The 19,363-nt window shown below is 37.5% G+C and overlaps 1 protein-coding gene across 2 annotated transcripts; it reads left to right on the top strand.

Moving 5' to 3' along the window:
- The first annotated feature begins 8,805 nt into the window (after window positions 1-8,805).
- On the top strand, window positions 8,806-12,357 carry fezf2 (FEZ family zinc finger 2). 2 transcript variants are annotated; one of them, XM_052100913.1, is made up of 5 exons: window positions 8,806-8,899; window positions 9,904-10,732; window positions 10,850-10,984; window positions 11,088-11,220; window positions 11,712-12,357. In XM_052100913.1, the coding sequence occupies exons 2-5, from the start codon at window positions 9,926-9,928 to the stop codon at window positions 11,966-11,968; spliced, it is 1,332 nt and encodes a 443-aa protein (XP_051956873.1). In that variant the 5' UTR covers window positions 8,806-8,899; window positions 9,904-9,925; the 3' UTR covers window positions 11,969-12,357. The 2 variants fall into 2 exon arrangements, with proteins under 2 accessions (XP_051956873.1, XP_051956874.1); XM_052100914.1 differs by lacking the exon at window positions 8,806-8,899 and having other exon boundaries at window positions 9,850-10,732.
- The last annotated feature ends 7,006 nt before the right edge of the window (window positions 12,358-19,363 follow it).

Raw genomic sequence — 19,363 nt, 5'->3', positions numbered from 1 at the left:
TTTTTTTTTGAGTGAGCTGTAGTATGACTCCCATTGCTCTGACAACACCTTATCAGTTATAAAACATTTGTCAGTTCATGCAGAAAAGTCTTAAAAGATAACCTAAATTAGACCATTGATTTTTACACTCACCAAATCCAACACAGGCTTCGTTTAATACTTTATAACAGCACGCAGTACTTGCCCCCAACCATGACTTGCCCACTTCACACACCCTCCCACACAGCCACCAAAAAAAGAAAAGGAAAGAAAAACGTCTGAAGATTAACATATTAGGATTAAGTCATAGCTCAGCTTCAGTGCCTATATTGCTGGACAGAAGGAGATTGACTGACGAAAGATGACACAGACCAGTCCCAAGGCAGATCTTCTCAACCAGATTAACATTTTTTATATAAGATTTCCAAAAAAATTCCATCTGGTCTTCTAGACAATAAATAATATTCAAGGGATTAGATAATAATACCATGACAAATTAAATGAAGATGCAACATCTTATGTATATCATAGCTTGAAAACAAGTCTGCAAGGATAAGAAAAACAACCAAAATAAGGATTCAAATGCTCACCGTTCACTACCAAACAAGATTCTCTAATGTATCATTTCATTAAGGCTTACATTTACATAGTTATCTTTTGCATTACATTGCATGTAGTGTCCATTGGCACATTGCTTAGTATAACCGAGGTGAAGCGTTTCATTTAACCCCCTGGAGCACTGACTATGGGCAATAATGCAGCACTCAGAATGAGAGAAAGGAATGGAAAAGCTTTAACTAGGAGATGGAAATTGCCTTTTCATTTCCTTACCCTTTCCGATCCAAACCCATGGATACAATTTGGTCTGTTCCTCGGTGCAGGGGCACAGGGCAGGGAAAGACAAATGAGAGAGGACTACTGTAGAATATGTTCCTGTGGCCTGCTGCTGTGACCTAATTGTGGCAATGTACGCTTTCTCAGAAGCCCACTCTCGCTCTGATTTCAGTTTAATCAACAGAGGAGGAAATATATGCTCTGCCGCCATGCACAGAGTGCCATAAGAGGAGGCTTGGATATTATACATTTAATTTTCTAATAAATCCCAACACAATGCAACAATTTTGAGAGGGAGAGGGCCTAGCAACAAAATAATAGGCAAGGAGATTTATTCTGGCACGATCTGAGCTGCTTTGGCTTTTAAGCCTCAATCAGGTTAGGAAATAGGAATGGTAAATGTATCCAAATAAAAGATTTTCCAATTGACCGTCACAACAAGAACTGGCCCCAGGTTCACACTTGCATCTGTACGGGAGAGAGGCTTAGTGACGTGGATACAAGGTGGGCCCCGACTTCAAGCACAGCGTGTGACCTCAGAACGAATGTGGTGGGCAAATGAAAAACAGAAATTGCAGACACAAATATACAGATAAAGTAGCACAAGATTACATTTGTGTGCCAACGTTGTGTTAGATTTAAACATTTCAATTCAAGACCCAGCATGTGTGGTTTCAAACTGCCTAGGTGAACAGATGTCACTGTGTGATGACAAGCCAAAGAATAACTATATCCTAGGCTATAGCCGACTTTTCTCATAGGTAGAACTGCTTGTGTTTAGGAATTTAATGGCTGATCGAGTCTCCAAGTAAACCCTCTAAGTAAACAGGTAGATGTCAGATCCTTCAACAAGGACAATTTAAAGCCTCTTATGGTTTTTAAGACTAACCACAACCGTCTTATCTCCGCATTAGGACAGGAGTACACTGGGACTGATTATTTTTTCATCTTTTTTGTGAAATGAATAGCTTAATGTTTGAAGCAATCTCACATCATGTTCAGCTCATGAGAGCACCATCAGGTTGAGAGTGAGAGAGATGAAGATTATTATCAGATGATCATCCTGCTTTAATCAAAAATGGCACAGAGAATAAAGTGTGTCATGTATGGTCCTATGAATGGGATTATGCTGAGATCTTACTCGCCTTATACCACTATCTTATCTGCCCTTTTGGGTTCATGCATTGAAATTACTTGTAACACATTCACCACCAGTCCAACATTTGGACACACTTGACTGAATGTATGTTTCTCATGATCTTATAAAGCTTTTATTATCTTGGTTATAAATTAATCTGCTGGTAGACTGTGGCTATCTGCTTTGCTACAGCAATCGTGAAGCTGCGTTCAAGATTTGCATCAAGTGCCACTTTGAACTCCACATGAAAAGCACTTGCAGACAATATCTTATTCTGCATTTTGGTGATAGTTAAGACTTGATGTGCTTCTGTGGTAATTCAAATGTGCCTCGCATAGGATAAAAAATACTTTTACTATTAATAATTTTAGGGCTTGTTTTGTACATCAAATAGCATTAAGTGGTCCTTTCTACATCATTTTATCGCTGACACAGAAGCGCTGATTTGTGTATGTTGTGAATTGTCGTCCGTGTAATGACTTTGGGCATACACATCGCAAATGTTCTGCCCTTCCAACCAGTGTTTATGCTGGTTAATGCTGTCCATCCATCTTCTATAGCCGCTTGACTATGTAGGGTCACAGATAGTGTTGGAGGCTATCCCAGCTGTCTCTGGTTTATGTTGTATTAATGGTAAATGTGTTAATTAAGAAAAAATAACACGTTAAATTTTTTAAATAATCACATGCGTTAATGCGTTAATTATGACTGCTCTACTTTTTTGAGTTGGGCAGAATAGTGAAGGAAAAGCAGCCAACAAGTGTTGCATGCATACATGGAAACTCCTTGAAAAAGGATCACAGCTGAAGTTTAGGGTCAGAGTTAATTAATTGTGTTATTGTTCCCATAGAGACCAACCAATCAACAAACAGAATTTCAAATTGACATTTCAGCTGGCCTTGTTTACTATATTAGTAAACAAATTTGGTAACTCATTCCATATTTATTCCTGCAATGCGCTACAAATAACTGACATATATCAATAACCGGTAATAAGGTTCCCTCATCTCATTCCAAACTGCAATGTTTTCTCCAATGAGCCTACACGTACAATTTCGTACTATTTTGCAAACTCATACTATTCTTACGACTTGTAATTCCCATTTGTTTTCCCATGTGTTAAATAATTATTTCAAATAAACTGCAATATAATACAAAACATTTGACAATGACTAGATCACCTGAGACATATACAGAATCTATAAGAAAGGGAATTTAATTTAAAGAAATATTCCAGGTTCAATAAAAGTTAAGCTCAATTGACAGCGTGTTTATTAATACAAAAAATATTTTGACTTGTCCCTCCTTTTCTTAAAAAAATCTGAATTAGAGTGAGGCACTTACAATGGAAGTGAATGGGGCCAATCCATGAACATTTATATTAAGTTTCAAAAGTAAAGCCACAAGAAGTAAACAATGAGTGTTAACATAATTTAAGTGTGATAAACTTGCTTACTAACCTTTTCTGTGTAAAGTTATATCCAGTTTTACAACTTCAATGCCATGATGACAACAAAACACAGTAAACCTTAAAACGACCGTAACAATGATGATTTAAACCAATTTACAGCTCAATTAATACATGAGTTTTAACAGAAGATTTATTTAAAGTGCTTATGCTTCACATTAGAAGCTTCACATTGCCTTTAAACCCACCAATAATTGGCACCATTCACTTCCATTGTAAGTGCCTAAATTTAACCTCAGGAGAGACCATTCAAAATAAATTTCTGTGTAAATCAACAATATGCCACAAATGCTGTTAACAGGGCTTAACTTGTAATGAACCTGAAATATAAGATGTAAACTTAGTTTATTATGCAAAAGGAGAATCAGGAAGTGAATAGTGCATAAAAATGTAAAAACAATAATGGCATTTTATAAATGCTATTGCTTGTAACAATGAAATGGACTTTTAAAGTATTAACTAGTCATTACTCATTACAAGTGTTGCGTTGTACTACATGGCCTCTCCACACTAATGTCATGTGAGAGTCTGATAACTTAAGAGATCTAAACAAAGAGACACAAATATGCTTCAAATATGTATAAAGTGGATAATCAGGCCCTTGAGAGCAATGAGCTCACATCCTCTAAAGCCAATCAAATCTCGTTCCTATTCGTCACTCATCCACCTGTTCTTTGAGCCTGAAGTGAATATGTTAATGTCCAGCCTTACAAGACACGTTGCCTGCGTTCCGCAGTGTCTTCCGTCCCATAGCACTGGAGGGGACATTCTCTTGTCCATTTTGCAGACCATATTTAATTTGGTCGACAGATGAGGTATGTGAATGGTGAACAGGAAGGTGAAGTAGGGTTACTCAGGTTGCCCTGCACCCGCGGCTTTGTCAGGCTTCCTCGCCATTGTTTTGGAAAAAAGCATTCAAACCTTTTGCTCGGAGCATCAAAGGTGCAGTTGAGTCCCCCCTCGCTTTGGAAACCACTGCGCCTTTCAGAGCTGACATTAAGGAGAACCAACTGCACATGGGTCAGAAAAATAGAGGCAGTTTGAATGAGCAGGAGTAAAAATGGTTCACTAAGCACTTGAATGTTGGGACTTGAAAAGGAAAATAGAGAAGACAGGTGCACTAAAAGACAATTTCAAAAAGAAAAGAGCTGGCTAAGAGAGCATGCACTAGATAGGGCGTGGTGTATGGCTATGAGATGACCACACAATCGCAAAAATCTATTGAGAAAATACTATGTCCATGCATGCAAATGTTTGGCATACTGTATGTGCAGATTTGAGTGATTGTGTCTTGTTTCTATGTGTGTGTTCTGGGATACTGAAGAGAGGTGAACGGACAGGCAGTGAGGTGAGAGTTATAGAAAGGGCAGGTGAAAAATAGAGGCTTTGACATGGTGATGGAATGCAGGCAGGCTTCAGGACAGAAGATGTGGCTGACAAAAGGACTCACACGAGACCACTAAAACAGACTTTTTTTTTGCAGTCCACAGCAACTACCTGACAACACATCTCATTTTTTTTTAGCAACTTCGACAGCTTCCTTTTTCTCTTACTATTGCTAAATTTTTGTTTGTTTATTTATTTGTTAGTCTGTATGTTAGTTAAAGCATATTTCATTGTTGTTGAAACTGCCATACTATTTGCAGAGAAGTTAACCTGGGGATTCATGAATGTGGTTTAGTGTGACACTTCTTAATCAGAGCCTTGGATGTATGAATGGATGGACACACAGAGTAGATAGATAGAGAGACGGACAGACAGACAGACAGATGGACGGACAGACTAGATAGATAGATAGATAGATAGATAGACAGTCAGATGGACGGATGTACAGACAGACAGCCGGATGGATGGATGGATGGATGGATGGATAGATAGATAGAGTTAAAGACAGAAGTTTAAATACACTTAGGTTGAAGTCATTAAAACTCATTTTTTAACCACTCAACAGATTTCATATTAACAAACTATAGTTTTGGCATGTCGTTTAGGACTACTTTGTACATGACATAAGAAATTTGCCCTCTTTGTCTGCTGTTTACAGACAGATTGTTTCATTTTTAATTGACTATATCACAATTTCAGTGGGTCAGAAGTTTACATACAGTAAGTTAACTGTGCCTTTATGCAGCTTGGAAAATTCCAGAAAATGACGCCAAGCCTTTAGAAAATTAGCTACTGATGGAGGTGTACTGAACTAGAGGTGTACCTGTGGATTTATTTTAAGGCCTACCTTCAAACTCAGTGCCTCTTTACTAGACATCATGGGAAAATCAAAAGAAATCAGCCAAGACCTCAGAAATAAAATGGTGGACCTCCGCAAGACTGGTTCATCCTTGGGAGCAATTTCCAAATGCCTGAAGGTACCTCCTTCATCTGTACAAATAATAGTATGCAAGTATAAACAACATGGGTCCACATAGACATCATACCGCTCAGGAAGGAGATGCATTATGTCTACTATAGATTAACGTAGTTTGGTGCGAAAAGTGCAAATCAATCCCAGAACAACAGCAAAGGACCTTGTGATGATGCTGGAGGAAATAGGTAGACAAGTATCTATATCCACAGTAAAAAGTGCATATGAGGACAAAGATCTTAATTTTTGGAGAAATGTCCTCTGGTCTGATGAAACAAAAATTGTACTGTTTGGCCATAATGACAAATGTAGACAAGTATCTATATCCACAGTAAAACGAGTCCTATATCGGCATAACCTGAAACCTCAGCAAGGAAGAAGCCACTGCTCCAAAACACCACAAAAAAGCTAGACTAAAGTTTGCAAGTGCACACAGGGACAAAGATCTTACTTTTTGGAGAAATGTCCTTTGGTCTGATGAAACAAACATTTTACTGTTTGGCCATAATGAACAATGGGTCATTTTGATTATAAAAGCCAATATCTGTTTCATTAGAGAACATTTTTGTTTGCTGCATAGGGGACAGTTAAAAAGAGTGGGCATTTCTGTGATATCAACCTTGAAATGTAGGGATAAACTCCTGGAAACTATTTGCATTCAACCAGTCAGCCATATCTTGGATAGTCCACTGTTAGGTTACTACAAGGGTATGCTATGAATGTGGTTTATGAGGACATTTCTAGTGTTCCCATAATTTAAATAGTTTAAACACATTAAACGATGCTTTATTTGAAATGTAAAAAAGCAGAACGTTTACTGTGAGGGTTAGGTTTAGGGGTTGTGTTAGGTTTAGGGGCTAGAATAGTTTGTACAAAATAATTATGTCTATGGAAAGTCCTCATAATGATATAAGGTAGACCAACATGTGTGTGTGTGTGTGTGTGTGTGTGTGTGTGTGTTTGTTCCTATTAAATTATATTTGGGGGACAACTTTGTACCCTAAAGTTAGCAATACCTTCTTTTGGTGACATCCCTGTTTGTAAAAAATATATATAGTTAATAAAGATGTTTTAAAATTGTAAAAATGCAGAAAGTTTTTTGTTAGGGTAAAACAATAGATGTATGGAATGTCCCCATTTAGATAGCTAAGTAAACCTGTGTGTGTGTTTGTGTTCTGTAGCATTTGTGCTGGTGTTGTCCTACTCTCAGTTTGTTTGTGCATGTAATAATTATTTGTACAAAATGCTTTATATGTGTAATGGGATTAAAGAATGTGAAATAATAATAATAATAATAAAAATATCCCAACAGTCCATCGTGGAAAAGGTTAATAAAGGAATAGGCCAGGATATATGAACCCTTTGGCCAAAACAAATGTTAAAAAAATAACTGTTAACCATATACAAAATAACCACGTGATCTTTATCGAACCTATAAGTTCAACTTTGAACCTTTCTGATTGTTAGAAATGTATATTTGAACTTTAAAAAATTGTAAATCTAAAGGTTCAATATCTTCTAAGAGTATCAGGGTTTAATTTATTTACACAACGTGGACACAGAAAAGTAGCCCTGCTGGGGATGAGCATTCACTAATTACATATTTAATATGTAGATTGACCATTGCAAATATAAATATTTATATATGACAGGGTAACTTTACATTATAGTGTCCACGTGAGAACGGGTTAAACATATTACATACCAAACTAATTAATAAAAACAGCAATAACAGTGTGCAATAACAAGCGGTTTCAAAGAGTAATTTTACATTAAGTTCAAATTAGTTACTTATGTAATACCATTGTAACATGGACGCTATAGGCTAATGTAAAATGTGACTGATGTTCACTAAGTGACAAATTTAGCAAAAAAAGTCCACATCAAGTATACAAAAGCAGCTAATAGTCACGAAATGAATATGGCTCAATGTGCAGCTCACATTTATTTATGCATCTTGGCTGTTCAGCCCGATCACTTAAAAGAGATGATGGGCCGTGGGCCTGTTGGAGTGATAAAGCATAGAATAATAAGAGCATATTTATTAATAAAATGCAAGCTATTGGTTTTCCGGACTTATTAAATTAATATGTTGTGCTCATTTGAAGATGTAAAAACTTGAAATGTTTAAAAACTGTGTGTGTGTGTGTGTGTGTGTGTGTGTGTGTGTGTGTGTGTGTATATATATATATATATATATATATATATATATATATATATATATATATATATATATATATATACAGTAAAAATTATTACAGTAAAATGTTTAAAAACTGTAAAAAAATAAAATAAATACAAATACAAATAAAAACATACAAATAATAATAACAAATGTGTTTGGTAAAATAAGAAATTAACCCGCATTTTACACTTTACATATAAATAAACTACTGATAAATGTATCTGCAAACTTCAAAATATAAAAACTATTCCAAAGATTTCTGACGAAAGAATCATATCAACATTCCACTCGATGTAACTTAATTTTTGGTACTGACAGTTTTAAAGAGAGAAATGCAATCAAAATGCAATCATTTAAAAAAAGAATAATAAAAAAAAAACAGCATAATGTTAACTCAGTATCTCCATGCAACACTTTGTGAGAAACATCAACCATATTCTTCTCACAGTAAAGATAATCACTGTGTTTGAACTTGAAACGCTTCTCTTCGGGCTTTTTTTTTGTAATAATCTGTTGTGAGTCTCAGGTGAAGTCTGCAAACAAATGAATTCAAGCTGGCTCTCTTAAAAAAAGACGAGAGGGCTACTGGTCATTGTAGCAAGCACACAAAACTCTGGATTCCAGCAAACTTTTTATACAGCTTTAAAAGGGGCTTTTTTTCCATTTTGTGGTATACCTCTGTCCAGGCTAAGTCTTTTCTTCCCTCCTTTAATCCTTCCCTTTATTTCAGAAAAACACAAAACCAGGTTCCACGCAGTGCTTTAGTAGCTAAAAGTGAAAGAGCTGCCTCTTTCGGGGCTGAACTCTGAATCTGGAAAATTGGTTCCTCTGAATGGGAGAAGGAGGAAAGACGTTTAATAGGATCCGAGGGAGGTTCTGCTCTCGTAATCTGCTCTCTAAACAGGTGGAAATGGGACCTTCTCAATTGTACAAATAGTACGTATACTGTAAACCAGCATGGAAAAGCAATTTCAGCGACAAGGATTAGCAACTTGCAATGAAAATTGAAACTAGCCGGACGGTCCCCAAAATCCATCTCATTAAACCAACCTGTGAGCAACACATTTTCTGTGAAACTGAGTAGAAAAATCCCAAAATGTCAAAAAAAAAATATATATATAATTATCTGAATTTATGGAAAGGTAAAAATAAAAAGATAATGCTTAAAAATGTTGCTCATTTTAAACATCTAAAACAATACGCTATTTATTTTGACCCGGGTACTTTTTAACACGATAAACGTTAGGGCTATTGATCTTTTTTTTATTATTATTTAAAACCAGTAATAATAAAATAATAGTCACGACAATAATGTCAATAATGAGATATAGATTACTGGTAGTTTTCTTTTAATACACTCCATCTGCACTTCACGGTCATGCATGTGAACTGTGCTGTGGATGTGTAACAGACGATTTGGGACAAGAAACTTAAATAATAATCTGTAGTATCTGTCATGAATACCACCCCCGTGGCCGTGTATAAATAAGCGGTAAGAAAGGGGACAGTTCTGGTAATGGCGTTTCCTTGTCACCCTGATAAGAGCAAGAGCAGGTGATGTCAGCTAAGCGCTCCAGACAGTAAACTGGACGTCTGCGAGTAAAATGTGACAGTGCAGTCACGCAGTTATCTTTGAATACATCTGCTGTGCGCTTTGGAGTAAAGGTAAACTACAACATCGATTCTCGGGCGTAAGTTCACTGTATGATTTTCGCAAGTGCTGAATAGGAATCGACTCTGGGAGGGGTTTTGTCTTATTCTCTGCTTAACGAGCTCTGTAATGTCCTGTTAATTTTGTGTGTACTAGTTAATGAGCATTAATCGGGTACCCCTGGATGCTATTGTTCTGGGGATGGCCATTTGAATGCAAATGGATGACATTGTAAAAGCAAGGTGCTTATTAAACTGGTGCGTGTCCTGGCTTCTCTGGAATTCAACAGGAGAGGACGGGGTGGCTGGTCGATGCTCACACCAAGTTCGGTAGCGATGGCGAGTTATCTCCCTCTTGAAGCAGTGATGTCCTGCCCGAGACTAGACGACAGGAGCGGGGCCACGGCGGCACCCAAGTCCCTGGCCTTTTCCATCGACAGAATCATGTCCAAGACTTCGGAACCGAAAGCAACCACGGAAGAACGCAGAGGACTTGAGGGATCAGAAGGGAAGAAGACGGTCGGCTTGTGCACCCCTTTTCCATGCATGATCCCAATACAGCCGTTCAGCTACGACCTGCAGGCCAAGGCTTTGATGAACTATTCTGAGTTTTGGAAAGTTAATTTCAGGGGAGCACTATGCACTTCAGCGGCAACGTGTAAAGCCAATTGTGGCATCTGCAGCAAAATGGATTCAGGCATCAAACACTCTGTATTGCCGGGAAGCCGGGTTATCAAACCCCAGGTTATCCACCAAGCGCTGGCCATGCCTACCAACGGATCACTGTGTTATCTCAATTACCTGGACTCTGCTTATCATCAGTCCGAGCTACTGAGCGGACATTTATTTTCCTCAGCAATTGCAAACTCTCAAGCACAAGCCATAAGCGCACACCAGAAGCTCCTCTTGCTGGAGAATGCAAAACTTGCCTGTGCTTCACCCGAGAAATTCCCCACACCTCAGTACCCACATAAAGAGCATCTGCCTGGACAGCTGGACCAGATTGTGCGGGGGAATCACAGTTTGACGGAGAAGAACGGAGTGAAAGCGCATAACAAGACGAGTAACTGTTCTTCTGACGGGAAGCCCAAGAACTTCACGTGTGAAGTTTGTGGAAAGGTAAATTGCAGAACGTGCCAGTTTTAAAGGGATTTTAGTGTACATGCAAACATGACAATTATGTTAAAACAGACCTGGTAGCCTTTGATTTTTAAACAAGGCCATTTTGTTTTCTAGGTCTTCAATGCGCACTATAACCTCACGCGTCACATGCCGGTACACACAGGCGCAAGGCCGTTCTTGTGTAAAGTATGTGGGAAAGGTTTCCGGCAGGCCAGCACATTGTGTAGACACAAAATAATTCACACACAGGTAAGTAAATGCACATTGTGGTTTTAATAACATGCATAGCCTAAATATGTATTTGCTTTCTCGAGATGTCATATGTGACCAAGATTTGTGACTGCGTTTACAGGAAAAACCTCATAAATGTAACCAGTGTGGAAAAGCTTTCAACAGAAGCTCGACCTTAAACACACATATACGAATTCATGCGGGCTACAAACCATTCATCTGTGAATTTTGTGGGAAAGGCTTTCATCAAAAAGGTAAGCATTCAAGCTCTGGATTTTCCTTAATTAAATTAACATTTAACATTTTCTCATATAAAATGAATAAAAACCAAATCGGAATGTATTGTATAACGATTAGATATTTTTTTGCTGTTGGAGGAGCAAGGCCTTAAGTTTAAATGAGATCAATGTAAACACGACTTGTCAGTCTGGTAACTACTTACCCTTACCAAGATTTTAAAATTTCATGTGGGTCAAGACACAGACCTTTCACTCCTTTGTACGCCGACAGATCTCGGCTGTTTTGGCTTTGATATTAACTAAGTTTGACAACTTCTTGACTTCAACACACAAAATGCTGATTAAGGAAGGCTTGAAAATGAAACTCTTTTGTTAAATGCAACTTAATTGTGAACTGTTGACCCCCAGAGAGAGAGAGAGAGAGAGAGAGAAAAACTTATTGCATCTAATTTTTGCAGTTGAAAATGCTTTTATTTACTTCATTCGTTTGTATGATTATTTTTCAGGTAATTACAAAAATCACAAACTGACGCACAGTGGAGAGAAGCAGTACAAGTGCTCAATCTGTAGCAAAGCCTTCCATCAGATCTATAACCTCACGTTCCACATGCACACGCACAACGACAAGAAGCCCTTCACATGTGGAACCTGCGGGAAAGGCTTCTGTCGGAACTTTGACTTGAAAAAGCACATTCGGAAATTGCACGATAATGCCAGTTGTTTATCTACCGGAAACGATTCTTCCAGAGGACACAAAAACTAAGACGTGGACAGCCTTTGACTGAACTTGGACTGATGAACCACTCGATTTTTGTGGCGCTTTAACATCTTCCAACGACATGAACGAAGATGAACGGGATGGGAGAAATAACGTCATCGAGGAATTGTACATATATTAAAATCAAATATTATTTAATCAAACCACTGCCATACGGGACTATCAAGCAATTATTTGTAGGCAAGATGGAACAAAGGCATTTCATTAATAAATGCAATCTATGTGTAAATAAAAATGTTTGATAAATTTGTAAATTTGTTGACGACTGTTGACGCAGTAAAGTACATCTGCTAAAATAAAATCGTAAATACTGCAATAATGTCGGATCTTTTTAATGTGAAGGAAAATTCACTTTCAAATGTGTGATTTTTATTTCAAATGTGTCTGCTTATTTCAAGTGATGCTTAATTGCTTAAAATGTATTCGAAATGGTTTCTTCGTTGCTTTCCCATATTTGAATGATTTGGGAACTGTGAATGGCATTTAAAGATTTTTGGCTTTTTTCCCCCCCATTCAAAGTGTGCTTTTGTTTTCTATTTTAAAGGATTTATAAATGGAAAACGCTGTCAATCAAGATTTACGTTGACAAAACTTTCGCCTTCATAAACAAAAGTGAACGCGATTGCGACAAAATTGCGAACATTTTGAAAATATAATCAGTCACAGTAAATTAGCCAAATAAACCTCATAAGAGCCTACTGTGATTTCACAGTTTCAATAAATAAATAAATACATAAAATAAATAAATATCTCAACACAACGTATCGATCGCATATTATAAATGTGACGAAAAAGCTGCAAACAAATAGCTATTGATATACTGCTTAAGTCAGTCAGTCCACAGTTAAATGACATTTCTGGTGGACTTCAAAGCCTGTGGTTTCACTCATTCGATACACGACTCTGTGACCGTACACTTGACTTCCGTTTAATGGCTCAAATTATCAGATAAAACATGGACTCTTGAAAACCTATTACGTTAATCAGCTAAAGAGCCTCATGGGAAGCGTCAGCGCATCAAGTCTTGTTCATCAGAAGGTGGAAAATTGACTACACTTCTCCTCGTCACCGCAGCTTTAATAAACAATAATGTATTCTGGGCACGGATCCTGGAACAATATTATCCTTACACGCTAACAGAAATTCTAATGAGAGACGAGCGCGTGATCCCAAATCTCTGTCTCCCAATTACAGCCCAATTAGCAATTATGCCCACGTCTTGGGACCATGAAGAAGACTAATATTACTAGTTGAATGGCCTATTCACCTATTTGGAAGCAAGACTTCTAAAAATGTTTTTGAACAGAAGTGTCTTTGTTTCATTCAACCGCATTCGAATCTCGTCCCGTGTGGAATACGTGACTTTATAAAACAAGTAATCATGATATGTTTCGAGAGGGATAACCAGGTCTCGAGAGCGTTACAACCTGCCATATACTGCATTAATTTAATATAGACTACAGACGTCCTAATGCATATTTAATGAGTAAAGTCACATTTTCAGATCGCGAAAATAAATAAGATAAATTAAAGTTTAAAGAGACCAAAGCCCAATGTTTATAAAATCAGCAGTAATAATAATAATAATAATAATACATATTTTCTTAATAATAATAGTTAAAATAATGTTTGGTCAAATGCATCAAAAAGCAGAGGACTTGAAGGGGATGAATTAACGGCTTATGTATTTCCATTGCAATAGAAGCATGTTCGCTGCAAGTTGCAAAACATTTCTATTATAATTTCAACAATAATTTCTATCGAGAATCTACATACCATATTGCCCGTTTACAAGTGGGGAACAATTATTTTTAGTGAACTCGTATTTTATATAATCTCTTGACATCTTAATGAACAAATAAGGAAATTATTGCAATGGCACTTAAATGAATCGAATCATCCCAGTCAAACATCCGTCACGACAATAACGCCTTAATTATTATTTTTTCCTCCATTCGTACCCTAATGAGACCATATTGCCCCGCTTTTTATTTTAACTCACATATCGGCTAATCAACTTGAATGCTTTGACAAATGATTGCTGTTGCTATGAGGGTGGACTGATAATCTACAAAAATTATTAAGAAAAAGATCAGTGAAACATTTCTGGTCAAGAGGTCTGGGAAAATACCAGTGAGGGGTCTCACCACGTTTGTGTGGGGTACAAAAAAAGTAATTTTTGTGCAAAGTTGCCTATCATGCCTGTTGCCTAAAAAAGATTGCAGTGAAGAAAACAACCTAAAGGCAGACTCGTTGCCCTTTTTTCTGCACTTACCTCTCAAATATCTGAGCAACCAGCTTTGCTTCTAGAAACATGTTAATTGACAACGGAGCTCATTATTGCATGCACATGTAACGCGGCGAGAGGGATTACAGGGACAAGAGCCCATTAATGAACTGTCAACAGCAGAGAGCATCTACACGACAGAGATCAGCCGAAATCGAGGCATTTACAAGCGACAAAAGCTCGGCTGAGACAGGAAGAAAAGAAGACCCAGACTTTTGTTTAGTCAACTCAATTGATAGTAAATGGAAGATTAACGGGGGTAGCGTCCGCATTTTTTAAGGGGGAGAGGAAGAAAAGGCCCCAATTAAGTCCACCAAATGTTAACTGCATCGTTTCTCTCAGTTTAGCCCAAATGAAATTCTAATTAAACCGTCCTCCTTCCATCATTTTAGAAAGCAATTTCTCTCCCAGTAGGAGAAGAACGGGCTAGCTGTAGTACTTGTTAAAAGCTCTCGCGAGGCGCATTGCAGCGCGCCAAGGAGAAAGTTAATGAGTGTCAGGCGCGCGCTCTTTGGATCGGTTCCTACAGAACGGTGTTTAAAAGATGAAGTCAAGCGACGGCTTGGTGATCAGCATACGTAATTATGTCAAAGGTGATCATGATAAAGGAGGTCAATCTGACAATATGTTGTTCAATCGAGTTCATTCACAGAAATGAATTTTCATTCAACGTAGTTTCCAAAAGAGATTAAATATGCTTTATATGTATTCACATTCCAAAACGTGGGATCAGATATTACCCACGCAGCGCCCACTGGGTCCATGAGTGGCAGGCGGCGGTGCCCCCTTCTCTACGTTCAACCTGCTCGTCAAGGGCATGCTCTGAGAAGGAGCTTTATTGCTTTAAGGTCTCAAGGCAGCCGCGTGGTAGCCGAGACTGAATTACATCAATGTCAGTCTCGGGTATGACCTCCATTCAGAAGCAGTCTTGAGGGCTTCGGGCCATGCAGCTGAAGGGGACCTTCTGTCCCCTCGTCCAACATTTTACCAACTGTGTCTTTTTAAAAGAGATGAGGGTCTGACCTCAAAACAATCTGTTTCACAGTTATCAAATCTCAATGGCTCAATACATAAATATGAATGCAAATTATGTATTATTTTAGAAAATAAGACCATGGCTGTCCCAAAGATTAAATTTAAGTCTACTCGGCAGAACTCTATTAAAGAACTGTTGAAATTGCTGTATTGGCTCTATTGAGGACAGACCTGAAATCAGTCTCATTGTTTGGCAGGATCAGTAAATCTGGGATGTCCGGTTCTAATCTTTTGACCCAGGATGCCCTTTCGAGACAATCTCCACTCCCTGTTTCCCAATGGATGCGTCTTAATTAACTCAGACCAAAAACCCTGCTGCTAAGCTGTTACACTCTTCAATACACCAAGTTACAATGCAGGGGATTTGAAATAATGTGAATGTCACTGACTGATCCCTCTGTAGGTGATTTTTACGCACAGCACAGATTTGCTTTATGATAAAAAAAAACAGTCCAATCCATATGAAATTAAGTTATTAAGCATTAAATAAATAAGAGTGTTAGTGAAAACCAAAGTCTGTTCCGCCACAATCATACTTATGCTCAATTACACACACACACACACACACACACACACACACACACACACACACACACACACACACACACACACACACACACACACACACACACACACACACATGTTGTGTTTCCATGTTTTATGGGGACTTTCCATAGACATAATGGTTTTTATACTGTACAAACTTTATATTCTATCCCCTAAACCTAACCCTACCCCTAAACCTAACCATCACAGAAAACTTTCTGCATTTTTACATTTTCAAAAAACATAATTTAGTATGATTTATAAGCTGTTTTCCTCATGGGGACCGACAAAATGTCCCCACAAGGTCAAAAATTTCGGGTTTTACTATCCTTATGGGGACATTTGGTCCCCACAAAGTGATAAATACACGCTCACACACACACACACACACACACACACACACACACACACACACACACACACACACACACACACACACACACACACACACACACACACACACACACACACACACACACACACACACACACACACACACACGTCATCATTGAGTGGATGTTTTGACTACCGGTACTTGGATTAGCAGGTTCCAATAAGGAAAGGAGTAAAACAACCATACTGAAACTCAAAATCAAAATCAATCCATAACAGAATTAAGTAAAAGTTAGCCAGAACAAAAACACAACAGTCCTCCTCTTATGATTCGCACAAGTGCTGGAATAATAGTTTCAAGAATGGAGAGATTTTCCCAACAGGCTCCCAGGTGAAAGCTATTTGTGTTTAAGTGCACTACATTTACAAAGTTATGAAGGATCTTTAGTTGTGAAAAGCTCTTTTGGGAGCAATGGGTGGTATGTTTCTGATAGAAGCATAACTTGTTTTGGCAAGGTGAAAAAATATGTATTATTTAATTTAATATTTATAAAGTTTCTGAGGGCAGAGAAAGATTGATGTAATATATAATTATCTGCAATATATTTAGGATTTCTTGAATCAATGGTTGCAAGTGCAAGTGCATTTTCAAAGATGCAAGATATTATATCTAAGCTGTGGAGATCTGGCTGATGCAGGTATCTGAAGCCCAGAGCTCAACTACAACATTTGGCCTTGGCTCTGAAAACCTCAGTTGGCAGTGGAGTCTGTAGCCAATTTACCTCAGGGCTTTCTCCATTAGAATACGTAATGCAGAGCTAGTCATTTGGAAAGCGTCCAGATCGTGCTCTTCAAAACTCTTTTAGATAATTTGCTGTCTTGCCCTCTACCCACACCCAGAATTCTTCACCCCTCTACAACAGCCCCCCATTTGGAACCCTCGACTGGTGCCCAGACCTCAGGGGCAGGAGTCCCAGCTGAGGAGGAAGGGCAGCTGCCAACCACCACCACTTCAACCCTGACCATCCAGATGATCGCGTTTGTCAAGCCGCCACTCCGTGTCACCTTGTACTGTTTGATCATCCAATTAGGATAGGTCAGGGTCGGCCATCTCTCCCTCCACATAGAGACAGAAAGACAAGACCAGGAATGAATGATAGAAAACATGGAGTGTAGCTAAAAGTATATCCTATAATGTAATAAATGCACTTTAAGCATCTGTAACAGATGAGACCCGAGAGAGTACATTTTGACAAAAAGGAAAACAGTATAGTAATATAGGGAGGATGTAAGCCATTGAAGATGTTAAAAACTATGGAAAACGTGATATTGTAAATGGGAAGATAATATGTAAAGTTAAGGGAATATTCCAGGTTTAATACAAGTTAAGCAAAACTGACAGCATTTGTGGCATAATGTTGATTACCACAAAAATGTATTTAGACTTCTATCCTTTGTTCAAGGAAAAATCTGTTACAGTGAGGCACTTACAATGGAAGTGAATGGGGCCAATCCATAAATGATAAAATACTCACTGCTTTAAAAATATAGCCACAAGACAAACAATATGTCTGTTAAAATGATTTTTTAAAAGACATAATTTTCTGTGTAAAATGACCACTTTACAACTACTTTACAGATCAAATAATACACGTTTTAACAAAAGAATTAATGCAAGTGCTTTTATAAAATTATAAGCTTCACCTTTCAATCTTTGAACCCTCCACAAATTGGCCCCATACAGCTCCATTTTAAGTGCCTCACTGTAACCTTGATTTGTGCTTCTTTTTTTTTTTTTTTTAAGAATAGAAGGGACGGTCTAAATAATTTTTCTGTGGTAATTAACATCATGCCACAAATTCTGTCGACTGATTTTAACTTGAACCTGTGGAGCTGATATTTGTTATGCACAAATTCACAAAACCCTTAAATGGATAAAACAAAAAACAAGCTTATTAAAAAACTGCTATGTGTCATTTTCAAAGTTCTAGTCAACTTTAAAAGAATATTCCAAGATCAATACAAGTTAAGCTCAATCTACAGCATTTGTGGCATAATGCTGATTACCACAAAAAAAAAAAAAAAAAAAGTTTGACTGCGTCCTTGTCTTTAAAAAAAGAAAAAATATCGAGGTTACAGCGAGGCACATACAATGGAAGTGAATGGGGGTTGAATTTAGAGGGTTTATTGACAGAAATGTGAAGCTTATACTAATAATAAAAAAAGCACATATTAAGTCTTCATTTAAAACATGTATTATGTGAGCTGTAAATTTGTTTAAATTTTTACAGTCATTTTAGGGATTTAGGGTTTGTTGACAACATAGTAATGGCACAGAGTTGTAAATTGGGTATAACTTTACATATAAAAGATTAGTAAGCCATTTTATCACACTAAAATCATGTTAACACCAATATTGTTTGTCTTGTGACTATACTTTTAAAATAGTGAGTATTTTAACATTTACGGATTGGCCCCAAATTCACTTCCACTGTAAGTGCCTCACCGTAACACAGATTTTTTTGTATTTTTATTACTGAAAATAGGGACAAGTCAACATACATTTTTGTGATAATAAACCAAAAATGCTGTCATCTGAGCTTAACTTGTATTGAACCTGGAATATTCCTTTAACACTCAATTAACATTAAGTGGCTGATCCTTCAATAAAGAGACAATAAAATGGCAATTATCGTGTGGACAGTCGAAGTGCTCAGAGAGGCTTTGTGTAATGGCAGTCATGACCTCATTGTTGCTGAGGATTCAGGTAGGAGTGTACAGTGTTTAGGGCAACATTCAAAAGCTCTCCATCACATGGATTTGCAAATGTGTGTCTTGGGACAGAGCAGCACTGCTTTCAAAGAAAACTTGATTTTTTTTGTCTAAGAAGGACATCTGAAAATATTCTTGATGGCCATAGTGACAATGCTGTTGATTCTCTACACTAAATAAATGAGATTAATAACCCTTATGATCAAAAAGCTCACAAATGCCTAATGCAACTTTTGTTGCCCAAGAATGGGGGAGTTTGCAAATAAGATGATGAATTGTAACTTTTTTGTGGAAAATATTTGTCTTGAAAATGTTTAATATGGGACAAATTATATGGACAAGCATTTTCTTTTTTACTTTAATAAAACAATTTAATAACTAACATACCTAATGCCAATAATAATATA

Source organism: Xyrauchen texanus, chromosome 32 (assembly GCF_025860055.1).
Source record: "Xyrauchen texanus isolate HMW12.3.18 chromosome 32, RBS_HiC_50CHRs, whole genome shotgun sequence".
Taxonomy (NCBI): Eukaryota; Metazoa; Chordata; class Actinopteri; order Cypriniformes; family Catostomidae; genus Xyrauchen; species Xyrauchen texanus.
This window is presented reverse-complemented; position numbering and strand designations above follow the sequence as displayed.

Coding starts and splice junctions, on each gene's coding strand:
- fezf2 (XM_052100913.1), top strand. CDS start 9,926: ATGCTCACACCAAGTTCGGTAGCGATGGCGAGTTATCTCCCTCTTGAA. Junction 10,985..11,087: donor ACAAAATAATTCACACACAG/GTAAGTAAATGC, acceptor CTGCGTTTACAG/GAAAAACCTCATAAATGTAA. Junction 11,221..11,711: donor GAAAGGCTTTCATCAAAAAG/GTAAGCATTCAA, acceptor ATTATTTTTCAG/GTAATTACAAAAATCACAAA.